Below are 20,687 nucleotides of genomic sequence, written 5' to 3' on the forward strand. Positions count from 1 at the left end.
GAAGCCTATCAAAGAGGAGTACAGCCTACCAAGTCGCTAGGCTATTCCTGCTCCCATTCACCTACAACTAATTTATAATCAAACTTGCATGTATTTGGATTGTGGTAGGAAACCACAGGGAGAGCATGCAAACTCCACCCAAAGGTGCTCCAGCTGATTCCTGTCCTGCTATGAGACTAGTTCCAGTTTTACTTAATACAATAATAAAACCTTGTGAGGCTCAGAGTGAAATGAGTCAAAGCGTTCAACCAAACTTTATTTGCACACTTGGCCGTGTTCATGTATAAAATACATCAAGACACTTCACAAATGATCCCTTCCCTTAATTCAAGAGTTTAATGAGGCCCATAAAAAATGAAGAGGGGTGTCACTTTACAAGCAGCAAAACAGGAAAAACAAAAACTGTAATATAGGTATAGATCATAGGTGGAGACAGCTTCAGTGTCTGAAAAGTGACGCCAGAAGCACAAACTACCTCAAAACTGCTTTCGTTCTAATGATCATCAGGGGGCGACTCGAGTGGTTGCAAAAAGACCTCGGGTCCTATAGAAGTCTATGTGGAAAAGACCCTCTCCCCTGACTTTTTAAATGCTTCCTGATGAGCTGATAGTTTCAAAACCCAAAAGAAGGTGACAGTGAATAAGCTCATCAAGGCTTTAAAACAAGACTTCACTAAACAGAACGTGGCGTCATGGTAGCTCCAGCCATCTTCCATACTGTCTATGGTTTGGATGAGTAAGTACACACAAACTGGCGGGAATAAATCAGTAATAAATCAGAAGTTCAAAGCCCATGTCGTGCATGGTGAAAAGTTTCACAGACAGATAAGATACACCTACTGTAGAGGATCTCTGGAAGCACATCACTGGAGGCGTTTAAATACTTAATCGGAACTAAGGTGAAAAGTGTAGCTTCAATGCTCCTGGGTGAAAACTTTAAAGGTCTCTTTGTGTGTTTGAGAAACAAAACTTGTCTATGGCAGACGGAGCATCTTCCTAAAGTCTTGGCTTTTCAAAGGTGTGATGTTTCTAACTAACTGACAACAGATGGCAGTAAACGTGGCTAATTTGAGTTGGTTGTATCCTCTACAGACAGTAAGTACAGTATATGGCATTTAATTACATTAGGAGTAGTAGTAAAGGACAGAGAGAAATACTAAAGCACCGATTCCTATAATGGTTGGCTTCAGTCAGTGAGACAAACCCCACTATGTGAAAAAGGATAAATATCCTAAGGGGTGGTTTGGAGGAACTTGAAAGCACAGGCTCAGGTAGAGGAAGTTTAGCCCTTACAGCCTGAAGCCCGTCGTAGCCTCCTCACAGCTCATCTCCAGTGTGACCTTGGTTGAAGGCGTCCCCTGTCAGCTTGTCCTGAGCCTCCTTCATACCGGATATAACTGAGTGGCAGAGAGGAAAAAAAGGCAGAAATAAATAAACATGAACTGCTGAAAGTTTGGAAGATATATCTGAAGTTTTGTTGTATTTGTACAGCAAAAAGGCACAACCACAGTCGTCTTAAGGTGCTTTAAGATGAAGGTAAAGATCCTACAATATTATAGAAAGATCCTTAATGATCCAGTGATGTGTACCTAACTACATGGTGACAGTAGGGAAGAAGAACTCCTTTTTTAAAGGAAGAGATCATATTTCAGGTGATTTTACATCACATGGTTTAATCTTAAGTGGGCTGAACCAGTGCAACTCTCTTTCTGTCAGCGTGAAGAGGTCCAACTACACATTTATTCCCTGAGATGTCTTAATATGAGAAAAACTAGCTGCTGATTAATTTCTTACGTATTACTCAGTTACTTTGGTAACCATGGGGGAGGATTTTAATCAGCAGGACAAGCTGTAAAACTTACACAAATACAGTTAAACATCATAAAATTTACACCCTACTTCACATTTTCCAAAGCCACCTTGTTGGGTTCATATTGGAGTCTTTGCCATGCTGATTCTGGCCCCTGGGCCTTATGTTTGACACCCCTGCAATACAGGATAGATCCATGCTTTCTTGTTGTTTATGCCAAATTCTGACCAGACCATGGCAGTGTTGTGTAATCGAGACTCATCTGACCAGGCAACGTTTTTCCAGTCTTCTGTTGTCAGATTTTGGTGAGTGCATGCAAACTGTAGCATCAGTTTCCTGTTCCTAAATAACAGGAGTTTCACCCGGTTTGGTCTTCAGTTTCTTAAATATATCCTGAGCAGTCAACGACCTGCCACCTTCGAAGTAAATGAAATCACCTTTTCACCTCATTCTGATGCTCAGTTGAAACTTCAGTAGGTTGTCCGTATGGTTAAAAGGATTGGCTTACTGCTATGTGATTGGCTAATTAGAGATCTGTGTTAGCAAGCAGTTAAACAGGTGTACCTAAAAATCGTGTTCAGTGTAGTCTGCAGTACAGTAAATCTCATCTCTCCTCTTCTGAAATTAGTTTTTTGTCCTGTTTTCTCTCTTTTCTACCCCTCAGCTCCAAACCAACCAGGGCGTCTTCTCCCTGAGCCTGCTCTCCCTTTTAAAGGGGAGTTCTTCCTCCCCACCACCAAGTGTTTGCTCATAGAGGACAGTTTGTAGGATGTTCTAATATAAAGCGACCTTAAATTGGCTGTGAAGTGAATTTAATATCCCACCAACAGAGAAATGATCATCTGGACTGTTACCGTGTTCTGCATTGCTGTAAAAGTACTTGTAGTTGGGGTTCCCGTTTTTGTTGTTGATTTCAGGATGGACATGGCCGAGCGGATCTGTGAAGGAAATAAAGAGGGGAGAAAAAAAAATAGTTGAAACAGATAAAACAAAAACTGTGTTTTTCATTTAATCTAAGATGTTCTTGACGAATAATTCCTCATATGATATTCTGATGTTTATTTATGAAGAGGTGGGTTTTATTAGAAAAGTCTGGGTGGTGGTGCGGTGTGGTGTAGGGCTGGGCAGGGTAGCTCAAAGAGCAGTGATACTGAGCAGCACAGCTGTTGTAGCCATACATCTGTTAATCAGCTTCTCCTTTGATGTAGCAGCATGCTGAGACCTGCCATGCTGGGCAGTTCGCAGCACAGCGCACAGCTTTTTCTTAGTATAATGTGTGTCTGTGCGTGCAGGATAAACTAATAAAGACTGCTGGCTGTCTAAATCACCGGCTTTCAACATATTGATGATCAAGGCACACTAAAAGGGAAAAAGACATTTTTTTGCCATCCATAAGTCAAAATTTCCCATCATAATGTCAAATTTTTGATGTAATTACTAAGAAAATAACTGAAAGTTCAAAACATAACTTGAAATTTGAGTTAAATTGACACTTTAAGTTGATAACTTGAAATTTATGGAGAGATATTTGCTTTAAAAGTGTTACAAATGCATACCTTATGATCCACAAGCATAAAACTAAGATGTCCCAGTTTACACTGAGAAAGTTTACACTGAGAAAGTGTAAACTGGGACATCTTAGAAAGTGTACATCAATACACAACTTACGTCTGTGGATCTGTGCAAAGCTTTCAGTGTGAAAAATCCCAGGTGGGCCTGGGACACGATCTGTGCGTATCAGGCAATTCTGCACACGCATTTAAGGCTTTATAAGTACAAATGGTAAATGGCCTGTATTTGTATAGCGCTTTACTTAGTCCCTAAGGACCCCAAAGCGCTTTACACTACATTCAGTCATCCACCCATTCATACACTGGTGATGGCAAGCTACATTGTAGCCACAGCTTCCCTGGGGCGCACTGACAAAGGCGAGGCTGCCGGACACTGGTGCCACCAGGCCCTCTGACCACCACCAGTAGGCAACGGGTGAAGTGACTTGCCCAAGGACACAATGACCTTGGGGCTCGAACCGGCAACCTTCCAATTACAAGACGAACTGCCAAGTCTTGAGCCACGATCGCCCCAGCAAGTAAGTAAGGGATGTTGCCTGTACTTTTAGCCTTTGGATTCTTTGGATAGACGCATTTTTAAAACAGTTTACGTGGATTGAAGTGTGCATTTGTGAGTCCTCAAAAGTTGCACACCGTTGTAAATTTTAGTTCACGCTTCCTACCCATTTGTAACACTTTTGAGGCAAATTTCTCTCCATATAAATTTTGACTTATGGATAGCAAAAATATTTTTGCAGTGGCTGAAACAAGCTTCCACACCTTTTACAGCCTGTCTGACCTACAACAGGGTCATGTCAACCTCTGGTTCAGATCTGATATATCTTCTCGGAAGGAATGTCTGGCCAAATTATTCTTTTTAGGGCAAATAAGTGCATAAAAGGTACAGACACAATTTATTCATAAACTTTTGAGTTTATGTGTAGAGCGGCAGGAAGTTCAACCTGCCCATTAGGTCTTTTTTAAACATTTCCCAAAGAGAAGTGGATGAGACTTGTATGACAATATTGTTTAGAAACTTTTCGTTGTATTATTTATAACAATACTAACTTTGTCTTTAGTTCTAAAAACTTTCTGTTTTCTGATAATATAATGTAACCTGGACCAGAAAACTATTACTATTACCACTAACTGCACAAGGAGTCACTCCTCAAAGATGTTTACATCAAGGCTGATTACGCCCCCGCCTTCCTACCAAGGAAAAGAATCCGAGGAATGTATCCCCCATCTGGGCTGAAGGCTTCATCCTTTGGCTCCTCTTCATCCTGTTAAAATGAGAGATTAGTGGAAACAAATCCAAAAACAGTCAATGTGTCAATTCTGACTTGTAGCATGACGATAAAACAAGAAATAAAAGGGAACAAAAACTTGATAGTTTTACATCAATACACTGAAATAAACAGAAAATATAAGAAGCAGCTGCTTTAAGGTGCTTTCAATATATCCTCACCTCCAGGTTCACCATTACAAAGTTGTGTGCCAGTTCAGAGATCTCCTTGGATTCAGCAAACTTGGGCTTCAGTGCTGATTATAAAAACAACAACATAATAAAGAGGTTATTTTACACCACAATCAAATGCAAACCAACCAGAGCTTTTATATTTACGGTGAAGAAGCTTAAATAATTAAAATCCTCTGTTGTTCTTTAGTTTTAGAATTAAGACATTTCGTTAAGTACAAAAATAAAACGCAAATTTTCAGATCTGCTGAATTCTCATGTTACATTTCACTTGTTACTGAAAATAGTCACTTTTTCCAACAACCCTTCCGGTTTTTGTCATTTCCTGATTGCTTTGTTTGTCCCAATTTTCCACATTACACATCTGGCTGAGATCCAAAGACAGGCTTCCTGATTAACAACAACACTGTAGCTACGATTTGGATCATTTTAAAAAGCTGATAAAAACAGTTAATTCTGCTTTCAACAGAAATATTTTTCCATGAATATATTTTCTGTAACATTTAAATTGCTAAGCAATATCCTAAGTTAATTAAACAAATATAAAACTCAATTTCAGGCATTGTAGATAGATTTCATCTCCAACTTTTGTCATTCTTGGACTTTACAAGAGGGGCCTTGCATGACTCAGAATCATCCTTGTTTAGCTCCTTAGTTCATCTTCTGTCTGAAAGAAGCTGGTTTAGCTCATCTACCTTTGAGGCGACTTTCTTCTGATTGGCTGTTCATCATAAACAGACCCCAGGGTTTGAGCGGATGCACAGATTTAAATACCTGGGAGTCCACATACACAAACACCTGACATAAGCGACTAACATCGCTGCTGTTTTAAAAAGGCTCAGCAGCATCTGTACAGCTTCAGGTGTTTAAGCATCTCTGCATTGCTACCTTACAGGTTTTCAGGAGCTTTCTGGCAGGCTGCTAAACCACTGGTAACATGCCCTGCACTAAAAAAGCAGCGCTTTAGGGGCGTTTTAAAGTATCCATACAACAGCCTGTTCTCGCAGACAACACAACATGTTCATTCTTGTTCATGAGCCACACATCTAAAGTTTAACATACTAAATTCTCAAATATCCATATTTTAACACTTAGTGAACCAGTCACTTACAAAAAAATGTGATATCTTAAGAGGTGTAAGCGTAATTTCAACACCTTGTCCTGGTTGTTCAACACAGTGAACCTATTATTATTACGTGTACATAAATTTACTGATCATAAAAGCTTCACGTGTACAGTATTTGATGTCTTTATGACTCAGACAACTTGTCTAAATTTTAAACCTTTTATGTTTAAATGTTTTCTGTAAAAAAAATAAAAATAATTTTAAAGCAGGAAATATGCAACATGTCTGGCTTTGATTGTCTCTTCAAAGTAATGTCAATCGACTAAATTCAAAAACGTTCACCATGATTTTAATCACACCTAATGTGGCGTATTTTTACGTTATAGAAGAGACTTTTAATCGGACAGTTTCTGCAAGGTGAACGGTGGAACATTATTTTACCTTTGCAGGCTCCACACCAGCTCTTGTGGATGATGACCATGATCGGCAGCCCGCTGTTAATTTAAACACATTTAAAAGTGCATCAAAACCAAAATTAAACTCATGCTGTTCCAAACTGAAAACTTCTCACACTGCTCCATGTTTTTAAAGCCTGAAATTGCCACACATGAAAAACTACACCCGCTCGTTGACAACTTGTCAATCTGCTCCTCTAACCAGGACAAAAATAGATATATGCGTGGGGGGTTTTAACAGCTGCCTCGGGCTAATCTTTGCACAAAAGGCTCTTTGGCAGCATTTCAGGAAGTGTTTGTAATATTTTAGCTCACCTGGCTTCAGCTTCTTTCTTGGCATCTTCCAGCGTCCTCCAGTGGATGTGATCACCGAATCCTGCAGGCAGAGACAATCAAAGAGCACACCCACACTGTGTATCTGGTATTGTGTTGCACACCAGGGTGTGTTCGCCCTAAATTCTCAATCAATAGATAGAGGTATGAGGAAACTCTGGCAAATACAACTGAATGGCAAGTTATTTGATATTAGTCATATAAAAGTTGCTGGCTAGATAGTGCTATAGCAAACAGGGCTGAAACAAGGTACTTTATACAGCTACTTCACCAGTAATAAAGGTAGTAGTAGCTTATTACTAGTAGTACTATGAATAAGCATGAAATACATTTTAGATAAACAAAAATAAAGTGGCAAATTTACTAAAGAAAAAACTATTAAAATTAAAATCTGGAAAATTTACGAGGAAAAAATGTAAGAAAAAAATGGGAAAACTGAGAATTGAAATGTGGCGAATTTATCAGAAATAAACCGGCAAAATCTGCAAGAAGAAAAAGCTGTTTGATAATAAGACAAAAAACCATTTTATTTAACATCCTTATTATTTTCTACTCTTTTCGGGTACTTCTGCATAATTAAGATTGCAATCAACGGATTAATAATTTGTTTCAGTACTAAATTTTAATCGCATTTACTAGCTTGTTTCTTTTAACGCCCACTACTATTTACATTCATACTGTACAACTTTTTTTTTCCAATCAAAATGCATCTACATTCATGTAGGCATATTTTATTTAAGCATATATCTCATCTTCCTGTGTTCTTAGCGAAAAACATTTTAATTTGAGTATAATTATAAGTTAATACAGTATTAATGAAGAAATCGTTAAACTAAAAGGAAAATGCAGGTCTGTAGAGGACTTAAAGCTATAAAACAACTCGGCTAAGCTGACCAGAAAAACTACAAATTATGTCTGCCCGACAGAAACACGTGCATACACCTGCTCAGTAAACCAGGACACGGATATTAGGTTTCAGGGAGAAAGACATCTGGCTCTGCTCTGCCACTGATGACAATATCAATGAAGCTACACAAAGATCCTGCTTTAAATCAATCATTAACTCCAGATTTAAACTCACCTCCCCCGCTGGTGGCTCCCACAACCTCCTGGAAACACGATAAAGAGATTAAAAGCTGAAAAACTGAGAAAAGGCCGAAGTTCAGCAGAGAGGTTTGCATTTTGAGTGCTTTTCCTTGTCAAAATGCGGACGGGAACAGCTAATAGCAGTGACCGATAGTTAGCCACGTGACCCGGATGTATAACAGCCGCGTTTCATAATAAAAGCCCCATTGAAAAGTTGGGATTTTACAAAACTGTGCACAGGAAAAAGGTTTTGTTTTGTTTTTTAATAAATATATGTTACAATTCTTCTTTCTTTCTTTCGTTCTTTAATAAAAGAAAGAAACTGGGTGGAGTTATTTCCAAGAAAAAAAATCAAACGTTTTGTTACTAGAATTTTATTTGAGAGGAAAAAAATGCAAAATTGCTGTCATTTGTGTGTGTGTGTGTGTGTGTGTGTGTGTGTGTGTGTGTGTGTGTGTGTGTGTGTGTGTAAAATTTACAATTTTCTGTTTATTTGCCTAGATTATTTAGTTTTCCATGGTCCCTTTGAATGTTCACTTCAGTCAGAAGTTTAAATCTACTTTTAATGGTTTGAACAGTTATTTTTCCAGAGTTGAATGATTGTACAACTTACGTCTTTAATGACTATAGGAAATGAGGGTTGTTTGCACAATTTATTTTTGATTTCCTGTAGTCCACACAGGATCAAATGTTTACACACAGGCTAAAATATATTCATAGACTCAATTAGATCTTTTAATAAGCAGAGCTCAAGGTTCTACAATGTCTTTTAACTTGACAAGGCCAAAAAGTGTTAACTTCTTCTTGGTGATCACAATTGACAACAACTGGTAATTTGTCAAAGGAGATCTGTAGAATTGTAGATTTCCGTTGGGAAGGTGTCTTGGAGTCATTTTGAAACAACTGCAGATTCCAAGATCATAACTTTAATTACCTTCAACACCTTCAGGCTCGACTAGTGTTTGCAGCCATTCAAAAGGAAAAACCAAATGGCTTCTGGAGAACAGTTTGAGCTATTTGACCACAATGACGAGAAGTATGTTTGGAGTAGTAATGATGAGGCTTTTAAACCTAGGAACACTTTTCCCATTGGTCAAGCATGGTGGTGGTAGCATTACACTCTAGGACTCTTTTGCTGCCAGTGGTACTGGTACACTGCACAAAGTGGTTAGAATAATGAAGAAGGGAAGAGCACAATTGGGTGTTCGAAGAGACAATAATCCCAAATACAAATCAAAAATGGGTTAGGAATGGATAAAGCAGGCTAACATTAAGCTTCTAAAATGGCCTTCCCAAAACCCCAACTTCATCCTCTATTGATAATTTGTGGACTATGCTTAATAGCTGGATCTGTGCCAGGAAACCAATTAAAACTTTACCAAATCTGCCAAAAAGATTGGTCAAATATCAGCGTTCGAGATGCAACTTTAACCAATCGTTAATGGGATTTTGTGCATATATACCCTGTATGGGTTATAGAAAATCCAAAATAAACACAAACTTGTGCACACAGTTCTTGTTTATTTAAATTAATTAAAGGATTTTGTCCAGTCGTACCAACCTGAAAAAAGAAAAAATCGAAAAAATCAAGCCCCAAATTACCATAACATTAATGTCCGTGAGGAATGTATGTAAACTTCCCTAAAACTTTCATATTTGTAATAATCATGTTGTGTTTGTGGGCGTGCACGTTTGTGCGCGTGTGTGTGTCCGCGTTTTACTATTGGCCAACGATGATTCATTTTCCTTTTGGAGGGGCGGGTCATATGACATCACATCCACATAACCGCGTGTTCTTCGCTGCTTTGTCACATAGTGAAGCTAGACAACAAAATTCTGATATGACACCGGAAAGTCGTGCCAAAATAAAAGTTTGAACTACATCGAAATATAGCAAATATACAATATATTTACATATGTCAGTTAATATAAGTTTAAATTTAACTTGAGATATTTTTAACACTTGTATTTATATTCATTTCACCTGGATAAAAGCTATATAACATCGTTTGACGGGCGTTATTTAAGCTTTATAGTGAAAATTCCAACAGGAAATGTATGTGATTGCTGTGGACTTAACGATAGTTTAAGCTAAGCTGGGTGGTTAACAGCGAGACTAGTACAACCGACCGTCAGCAAATTCATTACCACAGGTAATTTGGGGGGTATTTCTCAGCAGACATCCGCGCTGGTTTGTTTCCATCGTTGGATTTGAGCTTAAATTTAGGTGTCGATACCAAAGCAGGTGCGTTCAGCTTGTTTCTTCTGGCTTGATGCTAGCATTAGCTTAGCTCCTCAACTAGTTAGCAGCCTAACTAGCTACAGTTACCGTGGATGTAATTTAAAACGTCAAAGCCCGGATATATCTCTTCATCACATTCAGTGTATAATGGTCAGCAGGTTGAGTATAACGATTAGATTGTCAGTCAGCTCATTTCCAGTTTGTTATTTTGGGGGATTATTGTAGCTCATGCTGGGACTATTGTATTTCAGCAGCAGCATGCGGCGCTCCCCAGGCAGATGGTGGTATTAAGAGCTGAAAAAAACAAAAACTGTTTTTTCCCCTCTTTGATAAGCATGCGAATAAAATCACGTTAAATGTGTGTTTTTTACTTTCAAAACAGAACACTATGAATCAAGAGAAGCTCGCTAAACTTCAGGCTCAGGTCCGAATAGGTGGAAAGGTAAGAGTCTGCTGGATCTCTTCTTTTATTCTAATTATGGTAACTTAACAGATGTCACATTTTGGATTCATCTGTCATGGGTTCATTTTCCTGCTGATTTCAAGGTGTGATGGTATTCAGCTGAGGTCAGGTGTTTCCTCCTGACCTCAGCATTCCCTTTTTGGGGGAGGGCAGAGCTGTGCCCCCCTTCATCTGTGGCCTCTCTGGCTTTGTTCACATTTATTGTGAAGCCTTCAGTCACACACTAGGTGGCGTTATTTGTTTTTCTTGCTCTGAAATTCCTTTAACCTCACATCGACATTCTCAACATTTTTTTTTAAACTGGAGTGACCCTCAACAGACTCTTGTTTCTGTGTATATATCACAATGAATTTGTGGTGCTGAAATATAGATGCATAATGTCTGGTTTAAATATTTGGGTGGGAGTAAAGCTCTTCCTTAAAATAATATAAAGGTTAGTGGACACTAGTTTAGCTCACTGGGTGGAGGAGGCAACCAATATCTTACATGGCTTAAGCACCTTTCTATGTTTTCTGTTCTTCAACCTATAGAAGCTTTCTGATAATTCAGCCATCACAGAAGTTTGATTCGCTTCAACTGACTAGTGTGGTTTTAACTTTTGGACTAACTTCCCTTTTTTGGGTGTAATATTTTGCTTACTAGTGCATCAATACTGACCATGTTTTGCTTAATATGGTCACATGGAAGGTCACATGACATACAGTAAGGTATGTCTTTTCTCTTGGTACTTAAAATAATCAATTGTACTTGTCCAGTGGAGTGACCTGTGCTGTGACACTGTGAACATAAACAGGATTTCTTTACATTACACAGCTTGACAAAACCCCCAGTATCACCACCGTGGTTGGCAGCTTTCTTTCTTAATCCAGTTACATATAAGTAAAGAAAGCAGTGCTGCAGAAAATCATGTGAATTCATACATTTGTTTATGTTGTCACTTAGTACATTCTCAGTGCTACTGTTTGTTTCTCATGTGACATGGAATCTTCACATTACTCAGTGTGTCTCCCATATACTAATGAAGATGACGTGGTGTTTACCTTTGTTCCAAAGTGAAAACATTTCCTTTGATTTTGTTGCCTGTTGATAACTAGCCTTGAAATAGGCTTATGCTCTATTAGCTGTATTGCTGGCGCTGTAAAACAGACTTGGTATAAAATTAACCAAGCATCAAAATGTGTTTTCTTTATCTCTAAATGAATTCAGGTACATTTCTGAGAGTGCACCAATTCTGCTTTAATTGTACTGCTCGGCTTCTTTCTGTGGGATAAATTTTCTTCTTCAGCAGTTTGAGATTGAGTAACATGCATAATCTCCTTTGGACTAGGTTATATGCTTAGCACCAGTCATGTAAAATAAGGGAACTCATTATGTCTGTCTTAATGGTACATCGCTCAGTAGGGCTGTTCGATATAATGATATATCGGATGATGATATAAAAACGTCTATCGTTTCATTTTACGCTATCGTTTGTTTCGTGTTGTCGCAAAATAAACTGTTTACGGCAATATTTTTTCATCGTTTTGATGGTCACTGTAGTGGCTATATTAATTTCTTAAAGTTCTCTCTTTCTCTTATAATTAATATAACCACACTAAGGATGGACAAGCGCCTTTTTTTATGTGTTCTTGTTAGCAACAACAACGGTAAAAGCATCGTGTGTCTGGTTGTTTATGTTCCACATAAACCTTTCACAATAAAGCTCAAGATCCTGTTGAGACTTTTCAAAATAAACCGAATCACGTGAAAATATGCAGATTATTTACTGATGAGAATTAAAAAAGAGCCGTTAGGTGCTAAAAAAATAAATCTTAGACTCAAACGTTAGAACAGGCTTTTCCCCGCAGCACGCCGTGTAATAAATACTCACAAAGAAAACGGCGGCTGTTACAACTTATGTCTAAAAATGTATCGTTTCATGCATCGGTTAAAACACTCGACTCCAGCTACACGACGCCCAGCTGGAAACACTTCCCGCAAGTCGAGCTGCCCGAGATTCACAGAATTTACAGAAAATGATACATTTTTGTGATTTATATTGTTATCGGGACGATAGAATTCTTATGTCGCGATATGAGATTTATCGCACAGCCTTCCTAACTGGACAGATGGTTAAATTTAAAGTGAAGCATGTTCCAGACATTGTTGTCATCTACTTTCAGCCGCTCCCTTTAGTGATCACCATACTAGATCACCTGCCTCCATCTCACCCTATCCCTAGCATCTTCTCTGTCATACCAACCCCCTGCATGTCTTCCTTCACTGCTTTCATGAAATCTTCCCTGTGGTTTTGCTCTCTTCCTGCAGCCTGGCAGTGCCATCTTCAACATCCTTTGTCCAATATATACACTACCCCTGTTCGGCACATATCCAAGCCATCTCAGCCTTGCCTCTCTAACTTGAGCTGTCCTTCTGATGTACTCATTTCTAATCCTGTCCATCCTGATCACTACCAGTGAGAATCTTAGCATTTTCAGCCCTTCCTTCTGTCCTTTTTGTCATTGCCGCCACTGCTGCAGCATGACGCCACAGCATGTCGCCGCAACATGTTAATGAAAAGGTTTGGTTCTGTGTTTGCTTGTCTAACCAGTGACAAATACACAACAGTGGTTGTACACATGGCAGGTTCTTCAGTTTTCCTACTGTTTACACTCACAATGTTGGTGCATGTGGGAAGCCTAACTTCCAGCTGAAAATTCCAAGATTTCCAACTTTCCATTTCAAATGGATCACTGTATTTTAGCTGTTTGTGGATGTACCGACGCTGCTCTGCAATTTTGACAATTTTTCATGTAATTATCTTGAAGAATGCACTCTGAGATGGAAAGAATAAGCCACTCATTTATAATAATAAAAACAGGTCTTTTTCTGTGAGGGTAATTTTATGTCCGTGACAGGATGACGCGTGTGACCTTAACTGTGTTTGACATTCTGGTTCACTCGGTTATGAAATCCATTTTTTCCCCTTCAGGGAACGGCCCGCAGGAAGAAAAAGGTTGTTCACAAAACGGCAACAGCTGATGACAAAAAGCTGCAGGGCTCTCTGAAGAAACTGGCAGTGAACAACATCGCAGGGATAGAAGAGGTGAGCCATCAAAGGGAAACTAATGCTACTGTTACTCTCTGTGTCTGTTCTATTTTGATTTGTTTCTTTCTGAGGATCCTGAATTTTTTATCATTATGTCATGCGGCATACGAAGGGATGAAAGATGGGGGGGGCGCCTAAGTAAAATGCAGTCGTGTCATCTTCCAGTTTATTTTTAGGGAGCTTTCAGCAAACGGGCATACCATAAAGTGTCCTTGTTACATCAGAGCATAAACAGAAAAGGGACCCTTACCTTATGCACATTTGTTTTTTTTCTTTTCTTTTTTTTGACTGAATATATATTTTGTCTTTACAGCATACTGTTTATATTAAGATAATTACAGCAGTTAGTTTTGTTGGTTTTATTTTGCAGGGCCTGTACAGCGTGGTGATTTTGGGCTAGATGTATATATTTTTTTTGTTACTTTGGCATCAAGCATCAAATAATATAATATATTTTGTTTTCCATTGATGAATTTGATTATGCTCAACCCAGCCCCTAGCTTAAATCTGTTTACCTTATATGTGGCTGTTTAAATGTGCAAACTGTGGTGTTTAGTGCCTCAGGAAAAACATGATTCATAGACCAGTCTTAAATCCAGCAGTCTCATACGTCTTTATTTTGGTTGAATCACATCACACACTTGCTCATTTGGAACCTGATACAGTCACATATCATAATCTGTACAGTGGGTGTTTCTGGGACGGGCCCAACAAAAACTACTCAGAGGACATTAATGCATTTGTCACAGATTCTTGAAAACTGAAACGTCTTCTACTGTACTTCTGCGTTTGTAGTACTTTATTTCCTCAGAGCATTAAGACGTATTTCTGTTTTTGGAATCCTCTGCCCACCAGAGTGTCTAATATACCTGGGCTGGTGTTAGTAACCCTGACAGTGCAAAATCTTGTAGGATAAAGGCTCTAATCCAGACTATGCGGTTTCCCTCTTTCTCTCAGGTGAATATGATAAAAGATGACGGAACTGTGATTCACTTCAACAACCCCAAAGTTCAGGCGTCTCTGTCTGCCAACACCTTCGCCATCACGGGCCACGGAGAGACCAAACAGCTGACAGAGATGCTGCCCGGCATCCTGAGCCAGCTGGGAGCCGACAGCCTCAGCAGCCTGCGCAAGCTGGCTGAGCAGTTCCCACGGCAATGTGAGCATGCACACACAAAAACACACGTTCCGTGTCACAATGTCAGAGTGCCCTCTGAGGTTGTGATGCGAATAATGGTCACGGTCACGTCAGACAAAGGGTTTTTTTTGTCACACAAGAATTATTGTGGTGAGAGGAGAGACTATTGTTCAGGTCTCTCTGTTGGCAAATGCAGATCTTAAATGACTTGGGCGTTTGCAGCTGGTCATGGCTGAACTTGCTTAAGACCCTTGCTCTTATTATCTCATTATTGTGCATTAATCCAGCAGTGTTTTGTTTAGAGTTACTGAGGCTTGGCGGTGTTGCTGCCGTAGGCCCCGGTCTGGATGGGCCTGGGCTCCCTTTCCTTGGTGGATACCAGAGGACTGGGGTGCATATTGGGGTCAGCGGGGGAGCTGGCCCTAGGGAGGGACACCCTCCCCTCCCTTCTTTTCCTCCCCATCCCCGGCTGCCTCCCTCTTCACGCTCCACCACACCCACCCACACAGGTAGGGCTTTGGGGTGCGGGTGTGTCACCAGGGTGCAGGGGAGACATTCCCCCCCCTCTGTCCTCTTCTGGCCACCTGTGCCTCAATTTTATCTCACAACTTAGACATCCACATTACTTACACTCTCATAACACACACATATATATATATATATAGGGCCTTGAGGGTGGGCACGTTAACGGCGTCCAGTAGACGGTCTGTGTATTCAAACCTGCCTCTGGCGCCGGTGCCCACCTCTCAATTTTAAATCCATGTAGACATTGAGGGTTCTCGGGAGGGGCCGTGCTAACACCTGCTGCTCTCTGGCAGCAGCACCATGCTCTCCCTTGTTTTAAATACACTTTAGAGCAACACGCAGCAACACTACACTTGAGCGGGAGGAGGGAGGTATGGGGTCTTAACACACCCCTGTTCTCTGCTAGCCATCGGGGCGGGGGGGCTGGGAAGAGATGCTGGCTGTCCGATTGGCCTCCCTGCTGCTGCGGAGCCTGGGGCGGTCTGCTTGCCTCCACCCCGGAGGGAAGGGTAACATCTCTTGGGTCTGGGTGCCGTTTCCATCTCTGGGGGTGAGGATACCTGGACCCGGGATATAGAGTATGTTTGGGGAGTGTGATTGTGTGTACATGTCCATTTACGTTTATTCCTGCGTTGGGTGAGTGCTGAGTGTTTGTATATGTGTGCATGAGGGTGGGAATGCATGTCTGTGTCTGTGTGTGCCTGTTTGTCTGTGTCTATATGTCAGGTCGGGTCTTAGACTTCACCTCTCTGGGAACTCCCAGGCCCTCCAAAGTGTGGAGGCCTATCTCCCCTCACCACACTCCCTGCCGGTGACTGATGCCCTCAGGGGTCGGTGCGTTGGTGGTTCTTGGTGTCCGGGGCTGGGCGCTCAGGTATGTACCAGCTCACTCCCGGTGACTACTTGGCGGGGCCTGGCGCCTGCTGCTCGGTCGGGCCTCTTCCGGGGCGCGGGGGGCCCTCGGGCCTCCGGCCTCTGTGCCTGCGGCTCGGTTCACTCTGGCGCAGCTGGCTGCCGGCAGAGCCGGCGGGCACGCCGGTGCAGCCCCCTCTAGCTTCTGCCCGGTGGCTACTGGGTGACCCCTCATCTGGGGATCCTCAGCCCTTCCCATGAAGGTGGCACGGATGCCCCTCCGGTGGTCCTCCTTGGGCTCTTGCACTCTGGGGCCTCTGGATGTCTGGGGCCTGGATCTCCTCCATGCCTGCTTCATGCCCTGGGGGACGGGGCTATGGCTCTCTACATCCTCTAGCAGACCATTACATGGGGAAACCATTTGAATACAAGCGCGCCGATCCACACAGGTGTGCACATGGGTGTTCACTATTCGTAGACTTAAATCACACCTTTCTTGGCTGCTACTTCAAAGCACATTGTGCGCTGTATGTCCTGCGTGCTGCACAACAACATTCAATATTTAGTATTTACTGCTGTTTACACTTAGCTAGATTAATGCGATGGTGTTGTGTATAGTATGTTGCATTGTTTTGTTTTGTTTTTTGCTTGTTTTCTATTCTTTCTCTCTCAACAGGTGATCCCGGAGATATTTTTTCTTCCCCCCTTTCTCACTGTCCCTCTCCCCTTCTGTTTTTCTTTTCCTTCCTCTTTCTTTCTCCCTTTCCTATCCCTCACTCATGTCTGTCCCGTCTGTAACAACTGAAAATAAAATAAATAATAAAAACAAAGGTCGATCAAATGGACCAATACGGCAATGCCATGATGATCCATTTGGCAAAATAAATCCATTGGGTATCCTTGTTGGTCTTCAGACAACAATTCTGACGGCTAAAGAACCAAATGGGACAGGCGGAAAAAAAAAAAAAAAAAAAAAAAAAAAAAAGAGTTACTGAGGATTAGACGTAACGTGACTGTGAGTCTGAAAGAATCAGAGCACTCAGGGAGTGATTGGTAGTTGGTAAGGGCAGGAACGCTTCCAGCACACGGTCTGAGCATCTAGATGATTCAGTCTGCAGGGGCTGGCCTTGTAGATGATGCACATGGAGATGAAAATAAACCCAGTGAAGCAAACATGGGAGACAGGACCATCTTTTTCACTTGGAAGCACAGCACAGCTAACCTTGTGCTGTGAATCTGTGCAGAGTCCAACACAGGAGCAGAAATAAAGGAAAATGTCACCGTGACGTCTTCTTAGGGGCTGTTCTGCAGCTTATGATAATGTTTTGTGGTCTTTTAGCACAGCTACTCTGATATTATGTTGGCAGCTCATCCTGCAAGTTGCGTGGCAGGTTCTGTGCCTCTCTCGTGGACTGTAAATAAAAGATGGCTGATGTAATTTGACACATTTCTTTTTGGACTCTGACTTTTAAACATCAGCATTAGTTAGCTTGAGTACAGCTTGATAGCTGTCACTTAGGTGTGTAACAGACTAAATATGAGAAATATGATAGTAAAATAAAACTGAAACACAAAGTTCCTGGATGACCTGTACCAAACAAACATAATATTTCTCATAACTGTACTAAGGTGTTCCAAAAGGCACCACAATTCCATTTGGTGGGGGTGGTAATATACATCAGTCAGCACTACCACACCTCTAACTAAGCAATAACAAAAGTGAGTTACTATCTAGTTGTGATGAAGCGATCATTTGTTATTTCTTCTTCTTCTTCTGAAAATTAGTCATTTTAACATCAGAGTCTATAACATTAGGGTTAATCATGATACTTCTAGCTTAATTTTACAGCCCTGGAGGTTGTTGTTTGGTTTTAATGGTGGGTTATATTTAGTCTGCAATAATTTCCCAGCAGAGCACCGCTTTGTACCAAGGGATCAGTGGATGTTAACATTATGGAAGTTGTAATGTGACCCTTAACATTTGATACATTTTTGTGTTTTCATTTTTTTTTAGCAATGGAAATGAAAGCAGTCAAGGAGGAAAACGCAGAAGAGGATGATGACGATGTCCCAGGTACTGATACAAATTATTATCCTTGAAGTAAACAAAGCTTCTTCTTCTTCTTCTTCTTCTTCTTCTTTTTTATATCTGGTTTTGATCTTGCTTGGGGCACAGATAGTAGTTCATCAGTTATTTTGTGTGTTTAATCAGATAGTTTAAAGGTTCAGGGTATCAGGAAAAATGGGGGGGGGGGGGGGGTTTCCCTTGAGGAGTAAATCACTGTCACTTTCAGCAGTTGTCTCTTGAATCTCTTTAACCGAACACTGTGCTCTGCTTTCAGAACAAAATCAAGTGATCTTTGTTGTTTTCTGTCTTGCAGATCTTGTGGAGAACTTTGACGAAGCCTCAAAGAATGAAGCAAACTGATTTTCCTTTTATTTTATTTTTTTTTGCCCCCTTGGTCAACCGTTTTCAGTTTTTAATTTTAATTTTTTTAACCTCTCACAGCCTCACAAGGGGCACCTCCCTTTGTGGGGGAACGGTTGTTAAAGGTGCGGTGCATCATCTCCAGAGACGTGAACCATTTCGGGTTAGCCTGCAGCCGCAGCAGCACTACGACACACACACACACACACACACACACCTAACTGATTTCACTAGTCGGTGATATTGTGGACACAGTATCTGTAACTCTCAGCACCCAAAGGACTCGCAATAGTTTAGAAATAAACTTCTTATATGGTTAAACGTGGCTAGTATTTAAGAGATTATTAAATTGCAGTTAATGTGAATGAGTGATTCACTTAACGTTATAGTGGTGATTATGAATTTAATAAAACATTTTTGGGCTATTAGAGTTTCTCTTCATTTACTTTACTGTTCAGATTTGTCAACCATATCTTGCTACCTATCCGCCTCGATGAGCAGCTGTAAAGTGGTCTGGTGAGGCCTTAATGTGTGAAATACTTGTTTTCATTAATAACTGAGCTCTCATGTACTCCAGAAGTCCTAATGTCAAAGTGTAATAAATTATTGGGACAAACTCCTTCAAAGTAAAATTTTCTTTGTCGGGACACTGAGTCAGATGATCTTTGGTTACAGTGTGTCCATGAGCTCTCGTGAAAACAGGGATAAGGAAGGGGGGCATCCAGAGCTCTTTCTAGGAAAAACAATGTTGTCTTCAACACATTACTGTAATTCTTTATAATTATTTAATATAGTGTTTAAGCTTCTATAGGAAGAAAAAAACGCTTAAGTTTTGAAGAAAAAAAATGGATCAACCTCGTAGTCTCACAGTGGTTTGATCCACCAACTTTCCCTAACATGTTTATTTTTGGAAAAGTTTTGGGTTGGGTTGAGTACTCGTTTTCACTCCACTACAAGGAGTACAGGCAGGCTCTTCTGGCTTCCTCTGGAGCCAAAGAACATGTTGGGCAGCTATAACTGGAGCTGTTTTAATTCTCGAAATGCTGGGAAAGATGCTTTTAGTTCCCTCTTTAACAGAGAGTAGTAAAGGAAATAAGAGGAAATAAGAGAGAAATGTAAATGTTAATGGGACATTTTTCCTATTATGCTACATTACATGGCCAAAACTGTTGAGCCCTTACAGATTACACCTACAGGAGCTGCTCAGCCATGAAGCTCCCGGTGTACAGTTTCTGTGCTGATGGTAATTTTGTGTGGTCTGCCTCTTTGTGGCTGAGTTGCTGTGGATCCTAAACACTTTGCAGTAACACTACATGTAGTCCACCACTTGCACAGCACTGCTCTCAGTCTGCTGGCTTACTTGGAAACACTTGTCACTGTTGCCAAGTGCTTACTCATAGAAGATTGTGTGATTGGTTTCTTTCTAATATTGTAGGTGTTTTAACCTTACGGTTGAAAGCACCTTGAGGTGACTGTTGTAGTGAATGGGCACTACATAAATAAAATAAAACTGAATTGTGCAAAATGTTGGAGAAAAGAAATTGAACAAACCAACTTGTTGGAACAGTGACATCCTATCACAGCATCGCATTCCAATTCTTTTTACCAACCTAGTTCTTTATGATCGTTCGTAAATGGAGGCTGTAGAGAGAAGTATTTAATTTTATACTCCTGTGACTGAAAGCAATTGAATCCAAAGATTAAGACGTGGCCCAGTCATGTTATCCATATGATGAATTTATGGCTGTAATCAAACAGCATTTTTTCAGCTCCATTACACCATTGTTGAATGAAGTGCTTTAGTGTGGCCTCCATATCGATAAGTGGTAGTCATATTACTTAATGCATATTTATGGAGACGGGTGGTTGGCTTGCAATTGTCATTATTTATTTTTTTCAGGGCAATTGATATAGTAATTATACAGTATAAAATGTTCTGATTTCTCATGGGCTTCCCATTATTGGGCTGCTCCCTACTCTGCAACACCTCTTTAAAAATGGGGATTTTTTTTTTAAATATAAAAATACTTCCTTACCAGTGAAAGTACTTCATTAAAGCTTTTTAATGAGACACAGCAGAAGCATAATCTGCAAAATATCAAAAATAAAAGCGGTTCTATGTTATCCCACTATGATACACCAAATCTGCATGCGCTTGTTTTTTGTTTAAAAACT

The 20,687-nt window shown here is 40.5% G+C and overlaps 2 protein-coding genes across 4 annotated transcripts; one reads left to right on the plus strand and one right to left on the minus strand.

The window, feature by feature from the left end:
• Nucleotides 1-220: 220 nt before the first annotated feature.
• txndc12 (thioredoxin domain containing 12 (endoplasmic reticulum)) lies at nucleotides 221-7,951 on the minus strand. The gene is made up of 7 exons (XM_085141457.1): nucleotides 7,772-7,951; nucleotides 6,673-6,733; nucleotides 6,344-6,396; nucleotides 4,828-4,901; nucleotides 4,573-4,642; nucleotides 2,664-2,747; nucleotides 221-1,396 (listed from the first exon to the last, which is right to left on the minus strand). Exons 1-7 carry the CDS (start codon nucleotides 7,869-7,871, stop codon nucleotides 1,317-1,319), a joined length of 522 nt encoding a protein of 173 aa, XP_084997583.1. The 5' UTR covers nucleotides 7,872-7,951; the 3' UTR covers nucleotides 221-1,316.
• Nucleotides 7,952-9,799: 1,848 nt separating this feature from the next.
• LOC146497392 (transcription factor BTF3 homolog 4-like) lies at nucleotides 9,800-20,656 on the plus strand. Of its 3 annotated transcripts, XR_014870875.1 has the most exons (7): nucleotides 9,800-9,929; nucleotides 10,401-10,460; nucleotides 13,453-13,566; nucleotides 14,527-14,728; nucleotides 18,099-18,158; nucleotides 18,466-19,768; nucleotides 19,860-20,656. XR_014870875.1 is itself a non-coding variant. In XM_085141458.1 (6 exons), exons 2-6 carry the CDS (start codon nucleotides 10,407-10,409, stop codon nucleotides 18,510-18,512), a joined length of 477 nt encoding a protein of 158 aa, XP_084997584.1. In that variant the 5' UTR covers nucleotides 9,800-9,929; nucleotides 10,401-10,406; the 3' UTR covers nucleotides 18,513-20,656. The 3 variants fall into 3 exon arrangements, 2 of the variants coding, with proteins under 2 accessions (XP_084997584.1, XP_084997585.1); XM_085141458.1 differs by having other exon boundaries at nucleotides 18,466-20,656; XM_085141459.1 differs by having other exon boundaries at nucleotides 9,864-10,021; nucleotides 18,466-20,656.
• The last annotated feature ends 31 nt before the right edge of the window (nucleotides 20,657-20,687 follow it).

The sequence above is a fragment of the Neolamprologus multifasciatus genome, chromosome 18, assembly GCF_963576455.1.
Source record: "Neolamprologus multifasciatus chromosome 18, fNeoMul1.2, whole genome shotgun sequence".
NCBI lineage: Eukaryota > Metazoa > Chordata > Actinopteri > Cichliformes > Cichlidae > Neolamprologus > Neolamprologus multifasciatus.